The sequence below is a fragment of the Salvia splendens genome, chromosome 19, assembly GCF_004379255.2.
Source record: "Salvia splendens isolate huo1 chromosome 19, SspV2, whole genome shotgun sequence".
NCBI lineage: Eukaryota > Viridiplantae > Streptophyta > Magnoliopsida > Lamiales > Lamiaceae > Salvia > Salvia splendens.
Genome location: NC_056050.1, coordinates 11,449,265 through 11,473,646, shown reverse-complemented (window position 1 = coordinate 11,473,646; position 24,382 = coordinate 11,449,265). Strand labels below are relative to the sequence as shown.

Below are 24,382 nucleotides of genomic sequence, written 5' to 3'. Positions count from 1 at the left end.
TGCTCCCATTTGTTTGGAAAGATTTGGGCTCCTAATTAATTGTAAGCCCAAGTTTGTATAATTATTAATTGGTTGGACTTGTTGATTATTATGGCCTAAAGCCATTTTAAATAAACATTTGGACTCTAATTCATCATTTGAGAATTTCCAAGTGTTTTATTATTATATTTCATTCTTGATCACTAATTAAAGTTCGTAAACCTTAAAAAAAACTTGGTGTTGTTCCAAGTACCATAAATACTATACTTTATAACAACAAAACGAGAGGCAAAGAATAACGACAAAATTTTATTTTTATTAAAACAAGACATATTAAATTAGTACTTAAAAAGTACGGGCGTTATATTCTATCCACCTTAATAAAAATTTCGTCCCGAAATTTGCTCATTTCAAACAAACAAATCCGGGTACTTCTCTTTCCTTTTCTCCTCGAGTTCTCAGGTAGCCTCCTCATAACCAGCATGGTTGTTGCTCGGACACTCTTTGGCAAAGTGTCCAACTCCGCCACATTAGTAGCATACATTAGTCCCAATTCTGCATTCACCCAAGTGATTCTTTTGGCACTTGGTGCAGGAGGCGCTCTCTGACGGTACTCTCCACCTTGGTAGGGAGTAGTTTGTTTTCCCTTGCCCCGGGCAGAGTTTGGGGTACCTTGGAACCTTTTGTTGTCAAAGGATTCTCGGTTCCCATCCCACTTCTCACGAAAATTTTGTTGTGGTGTAGGTGGTGTTGGAGTAGTAGGCGTTGCTGTCCTTTCTCGTGGCATTGCTTCCTCCACATCCAAAGCACGAGACAGTGATTCTGTTAGGATTGGTATACTGAAAAGCATATTTCGAGCAAGTTGCACGGATAGAATTGCTTGTATACAATAAACTCTACAATCCACTTTTAACTCAAGGCGAGAAGAATTAATTTTATTGCATTGATGTTTGCTTGTGCATTTATAAGATGTATCTCAAACATTTAAATGTATAAGAAGCAAATAAGTCTAATTCTTCTACATAGTAGACTGGTCGTGAACGGCGTTCACAGAAGGTGACGCAGTCGGTCCTTTGTAGAAGAGAAATAGAATTTCACAACCCAGATAGGCTTTGGCTACCTATCGTGAAAGGTTGCAGTGACAGTCCGCATGTTTCCTTACCTTAGGAAATAAACGACACTGGTGTGGTATAAAACTGAAGGATATAACAGTTGAGATAAGTCTTTCTTGCTATTTACTGAAGACGAGGTCTCGGTGATTGTTATTTCTTAATCATTGTTGACATAACATTGAACATACGATATTGATTATGCACTACTTTGATTTATCAAAAGGTGCGGATTTTTCACAATCCAAGAATCCTGGTATCTTGGGTAGTGGTGATCAATGTCTAGAGGTGCTAGTATTGTTATTGCAATGAATCGTGTGCTGGGTGAGTCTAGTTTGATAATATCCTCAAGAGGTGATCGAAAAAGGTTTTATTATTCAGAAACCCGGCCGGTTGAAATTTATTCCAGAATAATAAATAAAGATTTTGAACTAGACAACTCTTGGAAAAAGATAGGCAATGCATGCACTCTAATTAACGTCTTTTATCTCATTTCTCAGTTTTCGTGCATTTTTTATTATTCGGTGACCGCCCAAGGCATCGCGTGCGACGCCGGTCGGCCGCTTACACCAATACTATACCCCGTTGGCTCCTCGTATTTTCCTTGACGTCGGAATAATTTTCGAAAATTAATTAAGCACATAATTAATTTATCTCAACTATTTTTCTTCGCCATAATTTTATTTCGGACTTGGGATAATATTATTCGCCTCTATTAATATCTGCCCAACTTCTTTAAAAAAAAAAAGCCCAAAGCTTAAATTAAATCCCCAAAATTATATGAGGCCCAAAACTAAAATAAACAGACAGCCCATTTTAAACTCCCACATTCCCCATGTCTCTCTCTTCTTCTTCTTCTCTCTCTCTTCTCCTCTTCTTCTTCTTTTAAAATTTCCGCCGCCCCTCCCTGCCATCGTCGCTGTCAGCTGCGCGTCTGCTCCAGCGCCGCTCCGCTGTGAGTGCTGCCCTCGGTCAGGCATCGCTGTCGTGGGTCAGGGCACCATCGCGGTCTCACGCCGCCGCTTCAATACCGTCGGAGGTCCGGTAGAACTGCCGTCAGCCGCTGCTGTCCCAGCCCGTCGGTCAGCCTCCGATTATCACCGAACCAATCCCGAAACGAACCCGAATCACCCCAAAAACACCCCGCACAACCCCGAAAGATAAGTTTCTTTTACAAAATTATATTCTTGCGCATTTTCATTTAATTACCGGGGAATGGGTGTTGGATTGTTTGAGTTACGCTTTCGATTCTTATTGAATTTATGATGACATGTTTTCACCGAAACTGTATGTTCATGACTTGATTATTTGGGAGGAAAGCTTTATACCTTGGTTGAATTGTGTGCAAAAGATGGAAGGATCAGTCTTGTTGGTTGGAAATTCCTTCGATGGGAAGTTGGACAACAGAAAGGTCCGCTCGGATGTGATTCTCGTGAATTGTGTTGATAGAGAAAGGACACCAAAGCTCTTCTACTCCCTTCTCTCTCGGCCGTCTCTCTCTCTGAATTTGCTTGGAATATGGCCGATGAGATTAGGGGAGGAGAGGAGAGAATTGAACATCAAATATAATTTGTGTGACCTTTGATTTTGTAGAATTAATTGTGGGGGGTGGAAGGTGAAGAAGTTGGAGATTGGAGGGTCTCCACTTGAAGGCGTCGGCCATGAGGGGGAGGAAGAAGAAGAAAAACTTTTTGGGCTTGCTCCCATTTGTTTGGAAAGATTTGGGCTCCTAATTAATTGTAAGCCCAAGTTTGTATAATTATTAATTGGTTGGACTTGTTGATTATTATGGCCTAAAGCCATTTTAAATAAACATTTGGACTCTAATTCATCATTTGAGAATTTCCAAGTGTTTTATTATTATATTTCATTCTTGATCACTAATTAAAGTTCGTAAACCTTAAAAAAAACTTGGTGTTGTTCCAAGTACCATAAATACTATACTTTATAACAACAAAACGAGAGGCAAAGAATAACGACAAAATTTTATTTTTATTAAAACAAGACATATTAAATTAGTACTTAAAAAGTACGGGCGTTATATTCTATCCACCTTAATAAAAATTTCGTCCCGAAATTTGCTCATTTCAAACAAACAAATCCGGGTACTTCTCTTTCCTTTTCTCCTCGAGTTCTCAGGTAGCCTCCTCATAACCAGCATGGTTGTTGCTCGGACACTCTTTGGCAAAGTGTCCAACTCCGCCACATTAGTAGCATACATTAGTCCCAATTCTGCATTCACCCAAGTGATTCTTTTGGCACTTGGTGCAGGAGGCGCTCTCTGACGGTACTCTCCACCTTGGTAGGGAGTAGCTTGTTTTCCCTTGCCCCGGGCAGAGTTTGGGGTACCTTGGAACCTTTTGTTGTCAAAGGATTCTCGGTTCCCATCCCACTTCTCACGAAAATTTTGTTGTGGTGTAGGTGGTGTTGGAGTAGTAGGCGTTGCTGTCCTTTCTCGTGGCATTGCTTCCTCCACATCCAAAGCACGAGACAGTGATTCTGTTAGGATTGGTATACTGAAAAGCATATTTCGAGCAAGTTGCACGGATAGAATTGCTTGTATACAATAAACTCTACAATCCACTTTTAACTCAAGGCGAGAAGAATTAATTTTATTGCATTGATGTTTGCTTGTGCATTTATAAGATGTATCTCAAACATTTAAATGTATAAGAAGCAAATAAGTCTAATTCTTCTACATAGTAGACTGGTCGTGAACGGCGTTCACAGAAGGTGACGCAGTCGGTCCTTTGTAGAAGAGAAATAGAATTTCACAACCCAGATAGGCTTTGGCTACCTATCGTGAAAGGTTGCAGTGACAGTCCGCATGTTTCCTTACCTTAGGAAATAAACGACACTGGTGTGGTATAAAACTGAAGGATATAACAGTTGAGATAAGTCTTTCTTGCTATTTACTGAAGACGAGGTCTCGGTGATTGTTATTTCTTAATCATTGTTGACATAACATTGAACATACGATATTGATTATGCACTACTTTGATTTATCAAAAGGTGCGGATTTTTCACAATCCAAGAATCCTGGTATCTTGGGTAGTGGTGATCAATGTCTAGAGGTGCTAGTATTGTTATTGCAATGAATCGTGTGCTGGGTGAGTCTAGTTTGATAATATCCTCAAGAGGTGATCGAAAAAGGTTTTATTATTCAGAAACCCGGCCGGTTGAAATTTATTCCAGAATAATAAATAAAGATTTTGAACTAGACAACTCTTGGAAAAAGATAGTAATTAATTAAAGTCAAATACCAGACTTAAATTAATTAATGGATATTTATATCTTAAACATGGGAAATAATAAATTAAAGAGGTAAATCCCGGATTACTCGTAATTTGGGATTGGACGGGCAGTCAATATTATTATACTATAGTGGATGATAATAATATTCTATTGGACTTGTATTAAATTGAGGCTCAATTTAATTAGTAAAAGTCCAACAGGTTTGACCCAAGTCCAACCTCCATGGATCCCTAATCTGGCCCATCATAACTCTATATAAAAGGAGATTAGAAAGGAGATTCAATGAGAATTAAAAGTTAATTTTCGTGCTCCCCTCTGGGAGTGGACGAAAAAATCGGTTTATGACAAAACTGATATTCTATCTCCTTTCTTATCAAGTCCTTTTCGATTCTGACAAGCTTTGCCCACCCAAAGGTCATTATCTGAGTTCGGGATACAGATTAGAAGATTCGTGGTTGAGTACAAAGATCATCACGTAGAGAAGGCGCAAGCAATCATCGATTCTTTGGAGAATCAGATCGGTAATCCTAAACCGTAGAATATCATGAATTATGATTTTAATTCTTTAAGCATGATTTTTGTGCATTCTTGTATGCATTTCAATGTTTAACATGTGAATCAATTAATCCCATAATCAGTCAAATAGATCCATATGTATGATTTATTTGTGAATGCATGACTTCCGCTGTGCAAGGGGCACCAAACCCCAGCAATTGGTATCAGAGCCAATTTTTGGCTCTGATTATGTGGATTATTTTCATGTTATGTGAATTGCTTGAATGCATGGTTTTCTTCGTTGCGTGATGGTTGTTTTTTTTGAATATATGAATAACGTGTGTGCGAGGAAGCCGAATTGGGAGAATTAATTCTCCTATTCCAAATTAGTGATCATTACCTGATGCATTAAGTAATCTTTGTTTTCAATTGTTGCAATACATATACCTGTTTGTGGCGATTTGTCCCAATTCATGTTTTGCTACACATATTGATAATAAGGTAATTAATTGGCTAAGTAATTGCAACGTAATTTGATCGCGACGGCGTCGTGGAGTTTACTCCGCAGCAGCGTCGGAGTTTTGGAAACAACGCAGTAACAGCGTCCTTGCGAAACTTCGCGAGAAAGGCAGGCTGCTACGGCGGATTTCGGGCAGCATCACGTCGAAACTGCAGCAGCAGCGAGGATGCAACAGCGGTGGGACATCGACGCAGCAGCGTCAGAGATGTCCAGCGGCGGCAGCAAAGTCGACGTCGCAGCAGCGACGACGACTCAGCAGCAGCGCCTGCGACTGCGGTTTAGCTGCAGCAGCGGTAGCGATCAGAGTGGGAGCTTGCCGTAGGTGGCTTCCTGGACTCGTGAGGCAACTGCAGGGCAGCAGCAGAGTCAGAAGGCAGGCTGGGCAGGCGATTAGCAAGCAGCGCCGGCGAGCGACGTCGACGCAGCAGCGTCGGAGACGTCAGGCTCGCCGAGCTCGCGATTCGAGTGGGAGCTCATTGGTGGCGTTTCCTAGGCTCGTGTAGAGACACAGCATTCCAAATTAGTTAGGGTTTCCAAACCCTATGAATTAATTTTGAATATTTTTCAAGATATAATTTAGAATAAGATTTGACATATCTTAAATGGATTATCTAAAATTTAATTTTAATTAAATTATTGATTAGTTGAAATTTATCTTTATTTTATGGATTTGGATAGATATCCTGATAAATCCTAGATAAACTTGGATAATAATAATTAATTTATTTTCTTTTGTCTTATGGATTTATATAAATTAATTTTATGAAAAGGAATCCTAGATAGACTAGATAAATAATTAATTAAATTTTAATTTTATTCTTATTTTATGGATTTAGATATATTTAATTATATCTAGACAAATCCTAGATAAATTTGGATGAATAATTAAATTTATTTTTGTCATATGGATTTAGATAGATTTTATTCTATCTTGTTGAATCCTTCACTGACTGAGATAAATATTAATTAAATTTATCCATATCTTGTAGATATTGATAGTTCTATATCTATCTAGAATATATCTTAGTAGATTTGGATAATTAAAATTCATGTCTATCTTTATCTTGTGGATATTTATAGAATTAATTCTATTTATAAAATATCCTAGTAGATTTAGATAATTAAATGTATCTCTATCTTATAGATATTGATAGATTTATATCTATCTAGAATATATCTTAGAAGATTTAGATAATTGTTAATCCAGTATTGTAATTATCTTTTGGATTTAAGATAGATTTAGTTCTATCTAGTTAAATCCTAGTTGAATTAATTAATATTAATTCTAGTTTATCCTAATTTTATGGATATAAATAGATTTATTTCTATTTAGAAAATATCCTAGATAAATTTGGATAAAGATAATACAAGATAATCCTAATCCAATTGGATTTTGATAAAGTTAGTTTTATCTAGATAAATCCTAACAGATATGATATATTCTAGTTTCTTATTCTAAATAATTTAAGATTTTCTTAAATCTTAGAGTGATTGGATTTTATCTTATGGATTTGGATAGATTTGTTTCTATCCAGAAATATCCTAGTACGATTTTGATAATGATAATCCAAGATCAGTCTTATCTTGAATTTAAGGATTTGATTTTATTCTTATAAAATCTAGAATAATCCCAAAAAGGATTTAGATAGATTCAACTCTATCTAGATAAATCCTAAATTAATTTGGATAGTCATTATCCAAGATAAATTTAGCAAATCCGAAATTCATAATTTGGATAAGATAAGGAATTAGTTATTTATTTAAATCTCCCTAGATTTATTAAATAATTTCAATAATTATCCAGTGTGATTAATCACCATGAATTAAAGGGATTTATATATTTATTTGGTGTTAATATGTTTTAAGTGGATTATCTGACTTATCTACTTATGTGATAATTATGCAAAAGCCATATTTAAAATGACTAAGCGATAATTACAACAGTGTGTTGTATATGGTCTCCATAAATTGGTCTATATATGAAGCAGTTTCTAATATTATCGTGACCCACCTTAGTGGGAGCAATAATCCTACGAAATAGCAAGTTCATAAGATTAGACTTCTTTATAGTAGGTTGCTTAATCTAGAAGCTTGTTTCTAATATTATTGCGACCCACCCTAGTGGGAGCCATAATCCTACGAAATTGCAAGTTCGTATGTTTAAGCATATTTATAAGATAGCCATGGAATTTTGTTAGTGGCGTACGACCTTCCCTAGAAGGAGTATCAAAACAGAAATGAAATTCCTAGATGCAAATATTTATGGTAAATGCTTAGGCAATATTTGGCGGCCATGCCACCTTAGTGGTCTCTGGACTATCCGTCGGTATTGTGACCCGGAAATTGTTGGAATCCGAATTTGTATGACCTCCCTAGAGGCGTACTTATTTTGGTTTTCACGGTTGCGAGATACATAAATTGTTTTGTGGTTATTTGCGATTATGTATTAAGCATAGTATGTGATAAATAGTTTTATTTCTTCTCAGCCAAATTCTTAATAATGTCTGCGAACCTTAATGAAATCAAACTCGAAGGCCAAAATTATGTAGACTGGAAATGTAAATGGATAAGATTCTCATTGCTGAAAACTTAAAGTTTGTACTCACCAATTCATGTCCTCCATTTCCTCGACAAAATTCCACAAAGAAAGTTTGAGAATGCATTTTATGCATTTACTTGACAAGTTCTTTGAGGAAGAAGATCAAACTACTTTCTTTTAAGTAGTGAGACAAGTCTTGGTTTTTATTGATGATAAAGAGATACCCAATAAGGACGTTGTCCAGATTCTATTGGAATATCCACAAGAGATAGAATATTTTGAGGAATCTTCTGATTCAGTTACTCAAATAGTTTCTACACTCAGTTCATCGCCAAATGTAATAGGAAGTGAGTACAAGAAGGTTGTTACTGAAAAGTTGGAAACCTTCAGCATTGTATTCACTTTATTACTTTTGGAGGAAGATAACATGATAGCTGACGAATTCATCAAGGCTGCATCTTTCCTATGTCTTAGTTCAATCGAACAGAAGACTAGCAATGGAAATAGGAAAGAGCTGAATTGTCATCAATGAAAGCTATAAAGACACGAAAAATTAGGTGAAAAGGCAAAAGAGAAGATGCATTGTGAGTCGGATTGACCTCTTCTGCAGAAGGACAATGACTTAGATAACAATGCAATTTCTAAAAGAGAGATCTAGATCCAGTTGGGCAGTTGTTGCAGTGGGAGCTATTTTTTATGCTCACTTTATTGTTTTGTTTTGATGTATAAGACTTTGTTTTATTGGTACAGTTTAATGATTAAATGATGTTCGATGTCATTTGATAATGCGTGCATTATTGAGAAATGTGGATCGAATATCTATCATAGTACCATAGAAAAACAAATTATACATCATAGTATCTAAATAATATAATTGCAAAAAGATTGAGTTTAACACCACAGTTCAACTTCTTAAACAATGAATGATAAAGTATATATGGTACTTAATCATAAGGCCAAGAAAGTACTTAGTAATTGTTCAAACTGATTTTGTCTAACTCAAGTGACTATCGAGATTTTAACAGCTTACTTGTTAAATAGCTTGAAAGTTAGGTAAGTCTGGTTGATGCACAATAAGTTAGAATCTTTTGGTGGTTCAAGGGATTCAGAATACTTATAGAGGTGCGACATAGAAAGACTAGCAAGTCTTAATGGCTTATACCATAGGAGACGAGCAATGAGTTAAGATCAGTAGTGGGAGCTAAATCCTAGTTGACTACTCCAAGCATTCTTCTAAAGAATGAGATAGTCATATAAGAAGATATCGAAGTCTCTTGAAGACAAGTTCGATAAGTGAACAGATTTACTCAATAACACCTTATCATTGATGGGATATACGTTGGAAACAACGAGTTATACCTTAAAGAAACTACCATAACATCAGTACCTTCTACAACACACGAGTTATGGACTAGAGGTAAGTTTAGTCCAGCACATCTCAAGTTGTGGAGTTATTCCAAGACATGTTTTGGAGAAGGTATCCAAGTAATTGGAGTTGTATACTGAGGTATGTTTTAAGGTTGTCCCAAATGATACAAAATGTACATGTTCTATAATCTTCACGGCAAGATATGTGTTTGTTTACACGAATACTAGATTCTTTGATGAAGATTATGAGGAGAATTACAAGCTTAACAAACATGATAATTCTCAAGATAATGAGAATATCTATTTTCCATCTTAACCAAGAAGTCATACCATTAGAGACTTATGCACTAAGAAAATCAACATTTGTACCTAAGATTGTCGTAGTGGGAGCGTTCTTTGCGAACATAATAAGTTCATGGGTCTAAAAGAGTCTTAAGACTCAGTCTTAGATCAACTTGAACATAATCCCTGTAACTACAAGGACGCAATGACTTATTCATATAATCATTCTTGATAAGATGATAGATTCTGAATAACAATCTTCAATAGACAAAAATGTTTGCAAGACTTGCGATACTACCCATAGACTATTTCAGTCAGTGGGATCTAGTGGACCTGCAAGTGTAAGCATGGATCTCAAAAGGCTAGAATAATGGCAAAGGGTTATACCCAGAGAGAATTATATTCTCGCCTGCCATTTTTGCCTAAGTCGATCTGTATATTGTCTATTGTAGCCTACATAAATTAGGATGTATGTACTATGATTGTCAAGACAGTTTTCTTTAAGTAGAAGTTTTGAGGAGATCATCTGCATGGAACATCTTAATGGTTATGTAATACAGGGCAAGAAAGTTGAAAGTGCACTATATTTGGTATTTTTGGTACTCTACGATGATGACATCTATAAAAGTTGATAAACAACTAAGAGGGTTATCTAGCGTAGGAAACTGGTCGTCTACCCAGTTTAAGGATGATGGATTTAAGATAATCTAGTTACATTCTAAGCATCTGTGTCATTAGATGCTAGAAAAAGAATGTATGTTTTCTTAAAGAATCCTACATCTACACAATACTTAGACACTTCAGCATTGAAAATTCCAAGAAAAGGTTTTTCTTTTTCTAGACGGGATTATTTTGTCTCTAGTCAAGTGTTTTTCGACATTGAATGAGATCAAGAAGAATGAGACAAGTTCCATAATTGGAAGTCTCATATATGCTATGATATGTATTAAGTTAGATATTAGCTTTGCCGTTGGCATAGAAGCATGATATCATTTTAACCATGGCCAAGGACATTGGATTGAGTAAAGAATATACTATAGTACTTGAAGAAGACTAAACGGTATGCTCTAGTTTACCAGACATCCATGTTATGTCCTTTAGGTTACATCGACTCGATTTTATAATTGATTGATGATCGAGTTATCCTCTGACTATGTGTTAACGTTAGGAGTTGAAAACTGAGTCATGAAGGAGTGTGATTACATTACAGACTCTATCATGAAAATTACAATTGTGGTTTCATCAGAAACTACTAAGGTAGTTATTAATCTCAGTAACTTCCTAATAGCTTTGACCGTGATTCCGAGTATGTGTATGAGTATTATATTTTGTTATAATTACTCTAGTCATATGTCTAACTCGAGGGAAACACGATCTGATAAAGCTAAGTAATCACATAGAGAGGAAGTATGAAATTAATTAAGGATTAAGTGCGCTACAAGACGTTATGGTTTCCAAGATATCATCAGAGAACAACCTGGCAGAATTTTTCACAAAATGCCTATATGGCAACATGTTTTACACATGAGATGAAAAGTACGGTAGTTCGATGTATCATGGCCCAAGACCTGCTTAGAGTATAAGTGGGAGAGTTTTGGCAGTGGGTATACTCGAAAGCATGATTTTGAGTATAAGTGAGAGATTGTTAGGATTGGTATACTGAAAAGCATATTTCGAGCAAGTTGCACAGATAGAATTGCTTGTATACAATAAACTCTACAATCCACTTTTAACTCAAGGCGAGAATAATTAATTTTATTGCATTGATGTTTGCTTGTGCATTTATAAGATGTATCTCAAACTTTAAATGTATAAGAAGCAAATAAGTCTAATTCTTCTACATAGTAGACTGGTTGTGAACGACGTTCACAGAAGGTGACGCAGTCGGTCCTTTGTAGAAGAGAAATAGAATTTCACAACCCAGATAGGCTTTGGCTACCTATCGTGAAAGGTTGTAGTGTCAGTCCGCGTGTTTCCTTACCTTAGGAAATAAACGACACTGGTGTGGTATAGCACTGAAGGATCTAACAGTTGAGATAAGTCTTTCTTGCTATTTACTGAAAGACGAGGTCTCGGTGATTGTTATTTCTTAATCATTGTTGACATAACATTGAGCATACGATATTGATTATGCACTACTTTGATTTATCAAATGGTGCGGATTTTTCGCAATCCAAGAATCCTGGTATCTTGGGTAGTGGTGATCAATGTCTAGAGGTGCTAGTATTGTTATTGCAATGAATCGTGTGCTGGGTGAGTCCAGTTTGATAATATCCTCAAGAGGTGATCGAAAAAGGTTTTATTATTCAGAAACCCGGCCGGTTGGAATTTATTCCAGAATAATAAATAAAGATTTTGAACTAGACAACTCTTGGAAAAAAATAGTAATTAATTAAAGTCAAATAGCAGACTTAAATTAATTAATGGATATTTATATCTTAAACACGTGAAATAATATATTAAAGAGGTAAAGCCCGGATTACTCGTAATTTGGGATTGGACGGGCAGTCAATATTATTATACTATATTGGATGATAATAATATTCTATTGGACTTGTATTAAATTGGGGCTCAATTTAATTAGTAAAAGTCCAACAAGTTTGGCCCAAGTCCAACCTCCATGGATCCCTAATCTGGCCCATCATAACTCTATATAAAAGGAGATTAGAAAGGAGATTCAATGAGAATCAAGAGTTAATTTTCGTGCTCCCCTCTGGGAGTGGACGAAAAAATCGGTTTTTGACAAAACTGATATTCTGTCTCCTTTCTAATCAAGTCCTTTTCGATTCTGACAAGCTTTGCCTACCCTAAGGTCATTATCTGAGTTCGGGATACAGATTAGAAGATTCGTGGTTGAGTACAAAGATCATCACGAGGAGAAGGCGCAAGCAATCGTCGATTCTTTGGAGAATCAGATCGGTAATCCTAAACCGTAGAATATCATGAATTAGGATTTTAATTCCTTAAGCATGATTTTTGTGCGTTCTTGTATGCATTTCAATGTTTAACATGTGAATCAATTAATCCCATAATCGGTCAAATAGATCCATATGTATGATTTATTTGTGAATGTATGACTTCCGCTGTGCAAGGGGCACCAAACCCCAGCAGATTCGGCATACGAGAGCCTTCCACGGCATGCCAAAGCCATTCCTATTTCGTGCCTTAGACCAGCACAAAATTTCTCAGCCATTTTCTCATCGGTATTCACTTGTTCTGGTGCATAACGAGACATATCGCATAGGGCACGGTCATATTCAGTCACTGTCATCCGCCCTTGCTTCAGATTGTAAAATTCGGCCTCTTTAGCTTTACGGTAACTCCTCGGAATGTACTTATCATATAATTGCCCCTTGAAGTCTTCCCAAGTTAGGGCGTCCAGTTGTTCCCGCGACATCGTTCGCTGCTTGGTCTCCCACCAATATTCTGCGGACCCAGTGAGCTGGTAGATCACGCAAGATAGACGTTCCTGATCGGTGCACCTTAGGAATTTAAATATGCGCTCTATGGCACGTATCCATGTTTCAGCCTTGGCCGGATCTCCCATTCATCAAACACTGAAGGGCATTCTTTTCGAAATTCCTTTTCGATGTTTCGTTCTGGTTGCGGTGGCGGTGGTGGTGGTTGTCCCTCAGGTCCCACACTACTCTGGGTTTCATTGCTGGCCTCGTTTTGGTTATGAACTGGTGCGCATCTTGGAGGCATTCTGAGTATCATACACGTTAGTACAATTATCCCAAATTTTCACCACTTGGAATTCGCTCTTTTCTAAGCCTCATTCGTTCCATCGATACATATATTGCCTTAAAAAAGGTATAGTATGCGCGTATACAATTAGCCTACATCTAAGGCCTTTGAAGTTTACATCTCAATCATACTCCATTCATCAACACGTCCAACATCAATTGCATAAACATTTCTCATTTCAAAACATTTTACCTTCTTTTTCGTTGAGCGCGGCGAGACGGAATGTTGAGCCTTTAGTGAATACACTTTTAGTCTAGCGAAACGAGTCTAGACTAGATTGAATAAAAGACTCTCGGTCTAGAGCGGAAGGAAAAGTTGCTCTGATACTATTCTGTCACGACCGCACTTCCTAAGGATAGAAAGCACGGTTGGTCGCGACAAATGGGGGAATTAAGAAGCGGGGAAGAAATGAGAAACAATCAAGGGTACGACATGTAGATCAAAAAGACGAAACTTTATTATCAAATTATAGTCTGCGATCACGAAGCAACATAGTTTGAATGAAAATAGTTCAACAGATTAAGGAAACATAAGAGTTTTAAAACTTGACGTAGCGGAAGCATTTGAGAGTTAGCTACTACTATGTATGAAGACACAATAGCAACCGGAACGTTTATTGAATATGGTCTCGGTCCAATGCTCAACATCCTCCGTCTCCCGTCCACGCTCAACCTGCACATAGGGAAAACATATGCAGGGGCTGAGTACTTGATGCACTCAGTGAACTCATGCCCAAAATACATTTCATCAATAAAGTTATTTCAAGCCATCATTGAGTGAAACTCGGGTTTTACTTTAAAATGCCGAGAAACACTAAAATCATTTCCATAAAAAGGTGTCTGCAGGCAATTATCATCGTCATCCCCCATCATGTACCATATCTGAACCATCATGTGAAACGAGAATGTGGCCACAAACTTGATCACTGGACCGGCCGACCACAAAGGACGGCTCACGATCCCCATCAGTGCACTAGTCTGAGTAGGGACTCACTCCCTAGTCAGACCCGAATTCGTTAACCATCAAAGTCTAGTAGGACATTATCCTAGTAGACAATCAGATAGGCAATTCCAAAACATAAAATACGGCATGATATAACATTTAAACCACCCTTATCTCACCATATACATATTATTGCAATTAAAAGAGTTTAAGTAATAAAGCCCACTTCAAAAGCTTAGTAGTTTCCTTAACAAACTTCTTGATCCGACTTTAACGAGCGTGCGAACAACCTTTTTGAGAAAATTAAAGTACACATCAATCTCAAGAAAGAAAACATTTAGAATGCATGCACTCTAATTAATGTCTTTTATCTCATTTCTCGGTTTTCATGCATTTTCGATTATTCGGTGGCCGCCCAAGGCGTCGCGTGCGACGCCGGTCGGCCGCTTACGCCGATACTTTACTCCGTTGGCTCCTCGTATTTTCCTTGACGTCGGAATAATTTTTGAAAATTAATTAAGCACATAATTAATTTATCTCAACTATTTTTCTTCGCCATAATTTTATTTCGGACTTGGGATAATATTATTCGCCTCTATTAATATCGGCCCAACTTCTTTCAAAAGAAGAAAAAAAAAAGCCCAAAGCTTAAATTAAATCCCCAAAATTATATGAGGCCCAAAACTAAAATAAACAGACAGCCCATTTTAAACTCCCACATTACCCACGTCTCTCTCTCTCTTATCCTCTTCATCTTTTAAAATTTCCGCCGCCCCTCCCTGCCATCGTCGCTGTCAGCTGCGCGTCTGCTCCAGCGCCGCTCCGCTGTGAGTGCTGCCCTTGGTCAGGCATCGCCGTCGTGGGTTAGGGCACCATCGCGGTCCCACGCCGCCGCTTCTGTACCGTCGGATGTCCGGTAGAACTGCCGTCAGCCGCTATTGTCCCAGCCCGTCGGTCAGCCTCCGGTTATCACCGAACCTATCCCGAAACGAACCCGAATCACCCCGAAAACACCCCGCACAACCCCAAAAGATAAGTTTCTTTTACAAAGTTATATTCTTGCGCATTTTAGTTTAATTACCGGGGAAGGGGTGTTGGATTGTTTGAGTTATGCTTTCGATTCTCATTGAATTTATGATGACATGCTTGCACCGAAACTGTATGTTCATGACTTGATTATTTGGGAGGAAAGCTTTATACCTTGGTTGAATTGTGTGCAAAAGATGGAAGGATCAGCCTTGTTGGTTGGAAATTCCTTCGATGGGAAGTTGGACAACAGAAAGGTCCACTCGGATGTGATTCTCGTGAATTGTGTTGATAGAGAAAGGAAACCAAAGCTCTTCTACTCCCTTCTCTCTCGGCTGTCTCTGTCTCTGAATTTGCTTGGAATATGGCCGATGAGATTAGGGGAGGAGAGGAGAGAATTGAATATCAAATATAATTTGTATGACCTTTGATTTTGTAGAATTAATTGTGGGATGTGGAAGGTGAAGAAGTTGGAGATTGGAGGGTCTCCACTTGAAGAGGCGTCGGCCATGAGGGATAGGAAGAAGAAGAAGAAGAAAAACTTCTTGGGCTTGCTCCCATTTATTTGGAAAGATTTGGGCCCCTAATTAATTGTAAGCCCAAGTTTGTATAATTATTAATTGATTGGACTTGTTGATTATTATGGCCCAAACCCATTTTAAATAAACATTTGGACTCTAATTCATCATTTGAGAATTTCCAAGTGTTTTATTATTATATTGCATTCTTGATCACTAATTAAAGTTCGTAAACCTTAAAAAAAACTTGGTGTTGTTCCAAGTACAATAAATACTATACTTTATAACAACAAAACGAGAGGCGAAGAATAACGACAAAATTTTATTTTTATTAAAACAAGACATATTAAATTAGTACTTAAAAAGTACGGGCGTTACACCCAATCAGCTGGGACAACGTCGATCGCCCCTACATGGATTTATTGTCTAGCGATTCCCCCAGAGTACTCCTCTGGAGATTCAGTTCACCGGCATTGAGACTTTCTCTTTTGAGGAGTTGGGGCTATCTCCGGTCAGGGAGTCTCCCATTGAGATGCCAACGGCAGGAAGGAGGTCGAAGAAGAAGGGCAAAGGGAAGGGCAAGGGCAAGGGCACTACCTCGTCCTCGCGTGCGGGGGACGAGGGTGGGGCGTGGGCCGGGGGGGAGGGGGAGGAGGCCGGCGAAGGAAAGAGGACCATCTGGAGCGTGCCGGAGTGCGTCGCGCAGGCTCAGGCTTGGGTCGGTGTAGTCGAGGATCCCTACATCGGGGCAAACCAGCATATCGATAGAATATGGTGACGCATTAGCCAAAGCTACCTCCAATTCAAACCGCCAGGTGGGAAGCCTCACGATGGAGAGCAATGCCTGAAACAGTGGGAGCCGGCTGAGGAGGCTACTCATCCGATTTGCCGGCATCTACCAAAATAACCTCCGCACAGCAACTGCGGCATGTCCACCGAGGATGTGAAGAATTTGTCCATGCAGCAGTACCCCGACAGGTCTTTGAATTTCGGCGAATTCAAATATTTGGAGGTCTATCTTGTGGTGCAGACTTCCGCCAAGTTTAGTGCGGGTGTTGAAGCTGGCCGGCCGAAGCGGATGAAGATCAACGCCTCCGGTGAGTACAACAGCAGTGCCGGTTCCCACGACCTCCCCGACGCCGAGGAAGAGTTCCCGACCCCTAAATCGTTTTCCCGCCGCCGTCACCCGATTGGGCAAAAGATCGCGATGTGGATGGCTAGGGGAAGCGCCAGCGGGTCCCATGAGGTGCAATCGGAAGCTCCTTCCCAGCTCAATCCCGAGCTCTCCCATCTCGCCCGCATGTAGCAAACGTAGAGCCTGCTAGACACCATGGACAAGTGGCATGCATCGACTGATCCCTTATACAAGATGATGTTGAAGGATGCCATTGACAGTCTGAGGCGCGATTTGGGGATGCCACCCTGCCCGGGAGTGACGCGTGGACTGACACCGGGGACGACGAGGAATGAGACAGGGGCTGCGTTTGTCGAAGCCTTGGGGTGTAATTTTTTTTAACTATGTATTTTTTTTTATAAATAATTATGTATGTTTTTTACTATTTAAATAAAATCGTTGCATTTTTCCCGTATTCGTGTTGAAATTTTAATTACGTAAATTGTTTAATTTGGTGAATTTGTAATTTTTTTTTAATTGTGGATGTCTGCCGAGATGTCCTTGGGGATGTCTGCCATTGTGCAATGAGATGTCCTTATGACATGATTGTGCAGTGAGAGATCCTTATAACGTGACATGAGGTGTTTTTGGAAAATCCGCTGGGACATCCGCACCATTGCGGATGATGGTGCGGATGCTCTAACAGATTTAGAATTCGTATTACGGTGGATTCAAACTGAATTTATTATTTTTTTATTGGGAAACAAGTATAAAGCACTCTACCGAATCTGCTCATTTATTTACACTAGCTCTCGTGTTAACGGGCCTTAAGTGTGAAGCCCACGGTATATCATCTCCACAATTCTCAAATCGCAAATCTCATTTTGTCAGTCCTTTCCTCTTTCTCTCTGTTACTGAAACACGCGCCTGACTCCCCCAAAATGCTGCGACATGGTTCACGATCCCTCTTCAACCGAGCTTCCGCCTCATCATTGAGGTGGCGCCGTCAGTTTTCTACCGATCTACCGGCGGAGACTGCCGAAGACACCAAGTTTGTGGAATCATGGAAGAAAATGAATCCGAATATGGACCCGCCGAAAACCCCATCGGCCTACATGAAGCCTCGACCACCCACCCCGGCCAACATTCCGTCCAAGCTCACTGTCAATTTGGTGCTTCCTTATGATTCTGTCTTATCTTCCAAAGAGGTACCCTACCCTACACCCATTTGTGGTTCTAGGCAATTTGATTATTGGTAACCATGTTTTGATGCGAATTGGTATTGATAGATTATAGGTTTTGACTGTTGTCTCTAATTTATTCTTCTTGGAATGGTTCCTAAGCTGTTGTAGCTTATTATTGCTTTTTCCCTCTTTTACTGTGACTATGGTTGTATGCTGCATTTTTAAATCGGAAATCTCTAGCTAATTTATTTAAATTTGGATCCAAAGCTCCAGGATATGCAATTTTATGTTTTTAGGTGGAAATAGGTGTTTCTATTGCTTGTTTTTTCATTAACCTTTTAGGATGGATTCTTCATATTTCCTTTAAGATGCTTGCTTCTTACAACCTATTTTTTGTCAGACTCTTCCTATGGACAGTTGGCATATAGGTTTAGGGTTTTATCTTGGACCTTTTACAAAAATTTAGGTGAAAATTTATTCGCTAGGAATTCAACTTAGGTGGGGTAAAAATATATGTTGAGGATATTTTGAGGAGTTTTGAAGGGGTATATATGTGGAAATTTGGATAAATTTGCAGAATTGAAGAACAAAGTAATACTCCCTTAGTCCCCCAAAAATTGACAAAGTTGTATATGGCACGAATTGGTAAAGTAAGAGAGAGTTAGGAAGAAGTAAGAGGGAGGGAGAAAAAGGCAGTGGAAGTAGTGTTATTGGATTGTGGGGTCCACATTATTAGTGGTGTGTGTTTGTTCAAAACCTTCCTTATTGAGACTTAATCTAATTTTGGGGGACGACCCAAAATAGATTAACTAGTCTATTTTTTAGGGACGGAGGGAGTATATGTTTATGCAAAATTGGCCCTCCTAGAGCTCACGTTGCCACCGAGTATTAGGACCTATTTTTCTGTACTATGATCTTTGATTTCTTTCTCCATTGTCAACTAGGTACATTTGTATTTTTAGTAAGCAAATTAGAGATTTTCTCCTTACTTATTTCAGTCAATCTTAAGGGTTACCTGTGTTTGTGCTGTGTTATCAAGTGTGCCCCTGCTCTTTCCTAGGGAAGAGTCTGTTAAATTTTGATTCTTATTCGTTTTCTTGCTAAGTGAATTCTATATTTATGTCCAAATATAATTTCCACTCTTCAGATAATTACTTTATTTTAGGAGATTCCACATTCTTCAGGCTATAATCTTTGGCTAAGATCTCTTAGGGGTTATTCTGCCAATCATTAGGAGCTCTAGTAAAATTTACTTGTTGAATTGTCTGTTCTCATTCATTTGAGATACCTACAATCACTGTGAACGATATGCTCATACTATTTAATCCAGCATTCATTATCTATTCCATGCTAATGACTATTACCTTCAAGTCAATGCAGCTAACATCACATCACTCATTTTCAAACACGGAAATACTGTAGAACAGTTAATGGTTAATTTGTTTGCCAAGATGGAAAATTTCTGTGTTTTATATTATCTGCAAATGCTACTATGTTGTTTAATAGACCTTAGTTGAACTTATAACTATCAATTCCTGGATCATTTAAATTTATTGGAGTAATATAATCAATGTATTATAAATTACGCTTATTCATTGTTCCGTTCACTGGTGTGGTTTGAGTGTTGATATAGCCTAGAAGCGAACATGTAAAGTGATGAATGCGTCTCTGCTTTTTATACAGGTTGATATGGTCATAGTACCAGCAACTACGGGACAAATGGGTGTTTTACCCGGTCATGTAGCTACAATTGCGGAGCTAAAACCTGGGATATTATCAGTTCATGAAGGCAATGATGTGACCAAATATTTCCTCAGCAGCGGGTTTGCTTTTGTCCATGCAAACTCTGTTGCAGATATAATTGCTATTGAGGCCACACCTGTAGACCGCCTAGACCCAAATCTGGTTCAGAAAGGCCTCGCAGATTTTCAACAAAAGCTAAATACAGCATCAACCGATGTGGAGAAAGCTGAAGCACAAATTGGCATAGACGTACACAGCGCTCTCAATGCTGCCCTTACAGGTTAAAGTTACACCGGAATTGATTTATTTCTGCTTCTGTGGATTCTTTTTGTCCCCCTTTTTTAAAGGCCTTATGCTTGGTGATCGAACTTTTAGATCTCTGAGTTTTATTTATATGGTTTTATGGAATAAATACTGGCTTTGATGCATTTCCCTCAACTTGTGATATGGTGGTTGTGGCCAGAAAACAAATTTACAATTAGATGGTCTCATTTTAAGGTCATTTTTAACTATGTGAGTTTATGATGGAGCTTTTCTATTTTGTGGTCAATGAATACACTAGAATGTTGATCAAAACTGCTCGTTTGCAAAACTATATGCATTCATAGATTTATATGACATCCAACTTCAAAAGCTACATTAGTTAGAGATGTAAAAATCATGTTTGGTATGCTTAATAACTCATCTACGGATAGTATTTTATCAAATAAGTCATTTTTGTTCATAGAATTTCATCCTTAACAGTTTCGTTCATAGAATTCAATATCTAGATAAATTATATACCCTACAAAAATGTGATGTCTTGAGATATAAAAGGTATTTCAAATAGGACGTTCTTGAATTTCCAGCGGTGCGAGACCAAATATGTTCCAGAAACGAAGAGCCTTCATAATACCTAATTGTTAATAACCCAATATATGTTTTTTTAAATATTAATCCTAATTCAAATTCATGGGTTGGTCCAAATAAATTTTTTTAAAAAATGAGAGTTGCTAGTGAATTGTTTATAACCAGAAATCATAACTTTGCTATTTATTTGTACAAGCCCCGTAGCCCGAACGGCTTGGTTGACTATCTGACTGAACCGAAAAGCTTGCAAGGAAGCCCGGAATATGGAAGAGTAAAAGAGTAAAATTATCAGACTTTTGTGCTCTTATGTTTAAGTTATGCATTACTTTAATTTTGTAAAATATATACTATATTAGTTAGCCAATAAATGTCTCATTTAACATTTGTCCGTCAATAAATATATTATTTCAATTTTACTCCTTTTATCTCATCTCAAGCGATCAACAACAACATTTTGGGTTGTATCAAATTAAGTGATTAATATCATTTTTTTAGCAAAAAACAATACTTTATTAGTTTATTCTTTCTTTATCTCTCATACTTTATTTTTTTTTTGTCTCATACTTTATTTTCTCTCCAGTTAATTTAAGAGATATCGTTTTCTTAAATTCCGAGTTGAAAAGAACTTGATCACTTGCGTAGGGACTGTTGGAGTATTATTTTTGCAAGTGGATCCCACATTTCATTAACTTACTTCACCCACATTTTATAATAAAATCGATATATAAAAGTAAGACTCGCGCTTCATTAACTCACTTCACTTGCATTCCATTAACATTTTCTAGCACTTTCTTTCGCAAAGTGAAACCATTTATTAAAACTCAGAATCAGTAAAATATGAAATTTTTATTAACGGGCAGAGGAAATACTTTTTCACTCAAGTTTTTCAATGTTATATTCTCTACTCAATTTTATTTTCATTAACTTTTCTTATACATAAGTTCCAATATATCTCATTCATTTAAGAAGATATACACAAATTAAAAGGTTTATATATTAACGAAAATACTAAAAATTGGATTTAACTTTGTGTAAAATTATCAATAATAAAGATATTTTCTTAGAATATGATCATCAAGGACGGAACTAGAATTTTAAGGAAGCCGGTGTCAAACTTTTAAAAAAATAATATTAAAATATTCAATTTTATTTTTATATATAATTTTTATAGTATAGTTTTTAGGAAACGCTAAATGAAAATTGTTCTAGACGGATCGCCATGACTTTAAACTATCAAAGAATAGTCTTATTATCAATTTTGAGAAAAATTAATTCACTGATATTTGGAGCGCTTGACGTTGACAATACTTTATATGCTCTTCTAATATACATTTGAGAGGACGACATTAAATCACCACCACTATTTTTCATAGTGAAAAGGAAGTAACTGCTCAAAAATCACATACATAACACATAATTATATACTGATATAAAAAGAGGTATATAAATTTTCATAATATTAAAAAAATAGATGAATACTGAAAAAAGAGAATAAAGAAATATCCTAAAAATGTACACGATAATATTAAGATCACAAAAATATTAAAGCAAAAAATGGTGCGTGGAAACTAGGAATATGATAGCATATTTATTATTGCACACTCTTAATAATTTGAAGATGTATAAAGTAGATTTAATATATAGTACTCCCTCCATTTTACTGATGTCCATATTTCCTTTTTAGTTTGCCCCACTCAAGATGTTCATTTTCTCTATTTAGAAATAAATCTCTCTCTCCTCTCTCCTCATTAAAATATTCAACCACTTTTTTCCTCTTTTACTTACTCCACCTAACAACTACTAAAATCTTGAACCACTCAAGCATGTGGACATCTTGATTGAGACGAAGAGAGTAATTAATTAGATAGTACTTCAATATTTGGGCTTTCATTGCAACCACTAAACCCTAATTACCCAAGCCCAACATAACATATACTTAGCCCAATAAGACTATCTTCTTCCCCAAATCAGATTTTCTCACACGCACAATTATAGAGCGACGATGGCGGTAACGACGAGGATACTGGGTCCAGCACCGGCCAAGCTCTTGCTGTAGCGGGGCTTGGCCAGTGCTAGGTCCGTCCCTGATGCTCACTTTATGTATGTCTATCAAGTTAGATACATAGTGTTGTACGTATTTCTACTTTGAGAAAAAGGGCGCCGGGTCAAGTGAGTGATCTTGAAAAACTCTAATTCCAGTGTTTAGCATCATAAAAATTCTTGGATTTGGAATTGAATTGCGATTCAAAATTATTCAATTCTACAAATTGAATTTCATATAATAAAAATAGTGGAATTCCAAATATTTATGAAATTACACACACTGCACACATTCATACACATTGACACATATTCACACACATTGACACACACACATATATTCACACACGTTACACACATGCACTCTCATACACATATAGCATATACTGTGTGTATTGTGAGTGGGGTAGTGTGTGAATATAGTGAGTTATGTATGTGTGCGTAGTGTGTTTTAAGTGAGTGTGTGTACAATGTGAGTATTTAATGATTGTGCAACACATGTAGTGTGTGTTCACAAATTTTTAAATTCAATTAATATCAAATATATCAATTATGTGTATCAAGCGAAGTTTATAAAAAAAGTTAAATAGTATTACTCCATTACTTTCGTTCGAGCTCCGCCACTGGAGGTATACTCTCATTCAAGCTCCACCACTAGTTTTATGTTGCTAATTGTGAATTTTAGCAAAGTGGCTAACCCCTGGCTAATTACAAAGGAAACTGAGTGGGAGTTTGTTATGTGTTTTCATTTGTTGTGAAAATGCGATGCTAGGTCGAGACACCAAGTCCTATGAATCCACTAGATCACTTGGTCTGGAACTCAATGTAACAAGGAATACTCTGTCGTTGTATACACAAACTCTCCTTCAAAGATCCCTCAACCCGAATACTATGGATTAGTATAGAGAAGCAGGGGTCGATCCCACGAAGATGGAAACGTAAGAAAGCATTTAGAGACTCTTGACAAAGGCGGTTGCTGCCACGCAAACAGGGTTGAGGTATAACTACTACTAGACCTAGGCAGGAAATGTAAACGCTAGACCTAGAGAACTGTAAATATGCTGAGATCAAACATCATCGAGACTTTGGTATATTAAACTCACTTCCTAGACCGTGTAAACGACTACCTAATTTAGCTAGACAGAAATCAACTAACAGTGGGGACCATGACCCAGAAATAGCGCGTACAATTAATAAAGCTGCAAATAACTAACTGAGCACTTAACTAACACGGCATGCATTTCTTCAACGGAATTAAACACGAAGATGAAGGAAACAGAGCACATTCCCAGATTCGAACAGAATGTAAAAGTTTGGTCGTCGGAAACTTACGATAAACCGGAAATAATTCAGATCTACATATACTAGACGAAGCGAAATGAAAACACGAAGACTAGGCATCAAAATAAACCAACTCTGCTCAGATCTCACGTCGAACGCTTAATCCACTCCGGATCCAAGCAATCTGAAACCATCCATAACTCGATTCGTCTCCATAACTTCTGATTTAACAGATCTACTCCGATCAACACCGAATTTAAACGTTTCCACAATCAAGCTACAAACCAAATTCAAACCTCCGATTCATTCACCAACAAACTCCGATCACTCTGATCCAGCCATTACTCTGCACAGATTCAGTAAACAATTGCGAAACGCATCCAAAACAAGT

At 37.5% G+C, this 24,382-nt stretch overlaps 1 protein-coding gene across 1 annotated transcript; it reads left to right on the top strand.

The window, feature by feature from the left end:
* The first annotated feature begins 17,727 nt into the window (after positions 1 to 17,727).
* On the top strand, positions 17,728 to 20,333 carry LOC121780331 (ATP synthase subunit delta', mitochondrial-like). Its single transcript, XM_042177903.1, has 2 exons — positions 17,728 to 18,102; positions 19,762 to 20,333. Exons 1-2 carry the CDS (start codon positions 17,836 to 17,838, stop codon positions 20,104 to 20,106), a joined length of 612 nt encoding a protein of 203 aa, XP_042033837.1. The 5' UTR covers positions 17,728 to 17,835; the 3' UTR covers positions 20,107 to 20,333.
* Positions 20,334 to 24,382: the final 4,049 nt, after the last annotated feature.

Bases quoted from the DNA above. Each gene is read 5' to 3' on its own strand.
- LOC121780331 (XM_042177903.1), top strand. From the start codon at position 17,836: ATGCTGCGACATGGTTCACGATCCCTCTTCAACCGAGCTTCCGCCTCA. The intron at 18,103-19,761 runs GTACCCTACCCT...CTTTTTATACAG, and splicing joins CTGTCTTATCTTCCAAAGAG to GTTGATATGGTCATAGTACC.